At 33.3% G+C, this 3710-nt stretch overlaps 1 protein-coding gene and 1 long non-coding RNA gene across 2 annotated transcripts; both read right to left on the bottom strand.

The window, feature by feature from the left end:
- Nucleotides 1–216: 216 nt before the first annotated feature.
- On the bottom strand, nt 217–845 carry LOC130507105 (uncharacterized). The gene is made up of 2 exons (XR_008942203.1): nt 734–845; nt 217–638 (listed from the first exon to the last, which is right to left on the bottom strand). It is a non-coding gene; the product is annotated as an uncharacterized LOC130507105 (long non-coding RNA).
- A 1101-nt stretch (nt 846–1946) lies between these two features.
- On the bottom strand, nt 1947–3367 carry LOC130507106 (uncharacterized; the record flags this gene model as incomplete). The annotated part of the gene is made up of 3 exons (XM_057001812.1): nt 1947–2148; nt 2783–2854; nt 2947–3367. Coding segments are annotated over 3 exons (511 nt in total), but the record flags the coding sequence as incomplete, so codon positions are not given.
- Between the last annotated feature and the right edge of the window lie 343 nt (nt 3368–3710).

Raw genomic sequence — 3710 nt, forward strand, 5'->3', positions numbered from 1 at the left:
AGCGGTAAACGTCTGCTCTTAATTAATCTTTTTATAGCATTGATTTATTGCTATAATGTATATTTTCATGACATTTTTATAAGGCTGTAAAAATGTTATAATAACATAGATACAATGCTATGTTATTATTTCTCATTTATATTTTATTAATTGAAATTATAAATTAGTATATTTTAATCCAGGTTTAAAATTAGAATTAAATTCTAATATAATTGGTTTGTGAAAAGAAATATTTATTATTAAAAATTTTGGTTTACAAATGTATGGGTTTATTACAAAAACCGGTTTACATACAAATCTGGTTTATTAACTAACCCTAACCAAACCTAACCTAACTAAGCCTAACTAAATCACGTTCTTCTTCAATCTCCGCCGCCACGACGCCTAGACCACCAGCCACGACCACCACCGTTCGATCTGCTCGTCATCTTCGTACGCGTCTCTGTCTGCTCTTCAATCTCCATCGTTGCTTATTCCTCTGCCTCCGCCTCTTCTCTCCATCTCCGGCTGTTCTTCATCTTCTTCATCTCCTGGTTATCTTGAAACCCAGTTTTCAAAACAAAAACAGAAAAAGATTCAAACTTTCATCAACAGTTTCAGACAGGGAGACAATCCGAATTTGGCACTTCACATCATAACTACAAGACAGATTTAGAGAAACCCTTTTAGAAAAAAAACCAGGAAACTCTGATGAATAATCCAAATCACGGACTAAAAAGTTTAGCCATATCACCTTCAAGTCTCTGAAATCAGGGCTTTCGATTTCCGACGAGTAATTGAAAAGAAAAAGAGATGCAGTGTCGTGACTGTGAGAGAGAAGAGAGAGGAGAGAAATCTGAGAAACAAGAAACGAGAGAAAAGGAGGAAGAAGAAAAGAAAGAAAAAAATAATAAATGTGTTTAATTGTATCCGTTGGATGAGAGTTAATGAATGGCTGTGAACCATTGATTTGTTGTGATCCATGCCATAAAAAAATTGACCAATAGGAAGAAAGTGTGAGGATAGATAGACAAAATGATTTTGGGCCTTTGATCAAAATCAAAATCAATGGCTCTAAAAAAACAATACAAATTATCTCTCTAATTATTTATAGTTATTGTAAAAGTTATTTAAACTTTAACTTGGTGATTTAACTTTATTTTGTAAATTTATAATTTGAAATATTATATATATAATTTGGAGTAATATATTTATCTTATGGGAATTATTAATTATTTATAATTTAAGATTTGATATTTTATGGTATATGTTAATATGAGGTAAGTGGTTTAGGGTTTAGGGTTAAAATTTATAATTAATATTATAGTTTGAGTTGTAGCATATAATGGAGTTTAAGTTTAAATTTATATTATAAATTTGAAAATTTTAGATTTGTGACTTTGTATGTAAGGTTTAAGTTTGGAGTTTAGGGTATTAGATTTAGGGTGTACATTTAAGATTAGTGTTTCAAATTTAGGTTTCATTTAATGATATAAGATTATCAAGATGATAAGATTTAAAATTTAAACTAAATCAAACTAATGATATAAACTTAACAAGATGATTAATAGGTTTAGGGTTTGGAATATAGTGTTTTGAGGTATGTGGTTTAGGGTTTAGAGTATGAGATTTAGGATGTAGATTAAAGATTTAGTTTTTGAGTCTATACATTTAAAAATATTAATTTTAGTTTAAATTTAAGATTTAAGTTACACTATGAAAATATTAAAGTTTATTATGAAATTTCTAAACATAATCTTTATTTTATTATGAAATTTCAAAATTTAGTGGGAAATCATAAAAGAATATTATTTACAAATCAAAATTTTAAACAGAACTTTTATAAATATCATTAATCATTCTTTTGCTAATCATCCTCTTTTTTTCATTGATAAAAATGTATTGCATAAATTATAAACTGCAAACTGATTTACAACTAAAATATACATATTATATATTGCATTAAATTCATCAACCATACATTTTACATAGAATTTCCAAGTCTTACCCTAACATCAAACATGTGTTATACTATCACCATAACTCTTAGTCAAGTCTTATACTAACTCTATTTCCTGAATTCCTCAAAGTAAAATGCTTCTCGCTCCTTGGCTTTCTCTCCACATCTGGTCCCAGTTTGTGTATTTGTGGTCAAATTGTTAAAAATATCTGCAAACACAGCAACGTGTAACCATCATTTACCACTGAAGAATGCTAAATGCTAAATAGAGATCAGTGACTAAAGTTTCAAACTGTGTAAGATGTGTAGAGGACACTCAATGATAATCTGCATAGAAAGATTACAACTTTTAACTATTTGATCTACCAACGCTATATGTCAAATTAATATCACCCTCATACTTGCCTACTTGGGAAATAGTCACATGAAAGTTGCATAAAAGATCATAAAGAGAGCAAGAACGAAACATGGCTCTCAGCTTAAACTGCACTGTAACAATTATCAAAGTATAAACAGCATCCCTAGATATATACGATCCCAAACGTCCATAGATACAGAGACAAACACAATGAAAAGCAATGCCAAAAAGATCAGAAATCACAAACCATAACTGGAACTGAGACTTCAAAGCCATAATTTTGTCTACTAACTATATATTAAGCACTCATTGGTCAAAATAATCAATAAAAATGTAAACTTTATATCATATTCATGGTCCTAAGATCTACAAAGACAGATCTAAAGCTTGCTTAAGCTCTTCAGACATAACAGTCTACTTCATACAGTCTTACGGATCAATGTAGCTTTAAAATGGGCAGGTTGATTCAACAAGCCTAAACATACCTTAGCGCGAGAAGTGGATACCCTGAAGCAATCAGCATTCATCCTCACAAGACACAACCCAGGAAAGATAACCTACACTCACAGACATTCACGATACACTATAAAAAACAATCTTCTTGCTGAAGTTTTGTGTGAGGCAATTCGTCGAACACTTTGTGACTTACATCGAGATATTTCTGCAAGGTCTTCGTCCTCTTTCGCGGTCGACTGAGACGGCCTGTTCCCATCATGCTGAACACGTCTTCCTCGATCTCGTCGCGAGACAGAGCCGCCCAGAGCCTGTGATTCTTGGTCTTCACCTCAACAACGCCGCCGTAGCCTAATCCGGGAGACTCCGCCGGAATCTCTCTCTGCCTGTTCGATTTTGCCTCCACCGCTGCAATTGGTTTCTGATTCTTCGCCGCCTCCGAAGCTCCTCCTCTGCCGCACGCCTCCGAGGGGACCACATGTGAGAGAAAGAAAGACCGTGGAGAGACTTCATATTCGCCGGTGAGGCAGACATTGGGGACGAGATTTGGAGTTATCGTCACTGCAACTCCGACACAAGCTCCTTCGTGGCTTAGTCTCGCGAAGAGATCTAATACTCTTCAATTTCAATTTGAAAACCCAAATCTCATTTCGCAACACATACGAGAACAAAAAAAAAATTATTTCTACAAAGCCAAATATTATGGTGCCAAATGTGTTTTTTCACTAAGTATTTGGCGCTCGTAAATGTTACAGAGATTAAAAAATAGATTTTTGACTTCCCGCTTCTTAAAAATCCTACAAAATGCTGCATAACACTACTTTAACGCTGCAATAAAGTAAGACATTCCAACTAGACACTTTTAGTAGCAGTTTGTGAATTCGTGCTACGGTGATGTGCTACCAATACTCATATTTCTTGTAGTGTATTGCCATATGTTTAAACAGGCTAATCTGGAAT

This window comes from Raphanus sativus, unplaced genomic scaffold (genome assembly GCF_000801105.2).
Source record: "Raphanus sativus cultivar WK10039 unplaced genomic scaffold, ASM80110v3 Scaffold4032, whole genome shotgun sequence".
Taxonomy (NCBI): domain Eukaryota; kingdom Viridiplantae; phylum Streptophyta; class Magnoliopsida; order Brassicales; family Brassicaceae; genus Raphanus; species Raphanus sativus.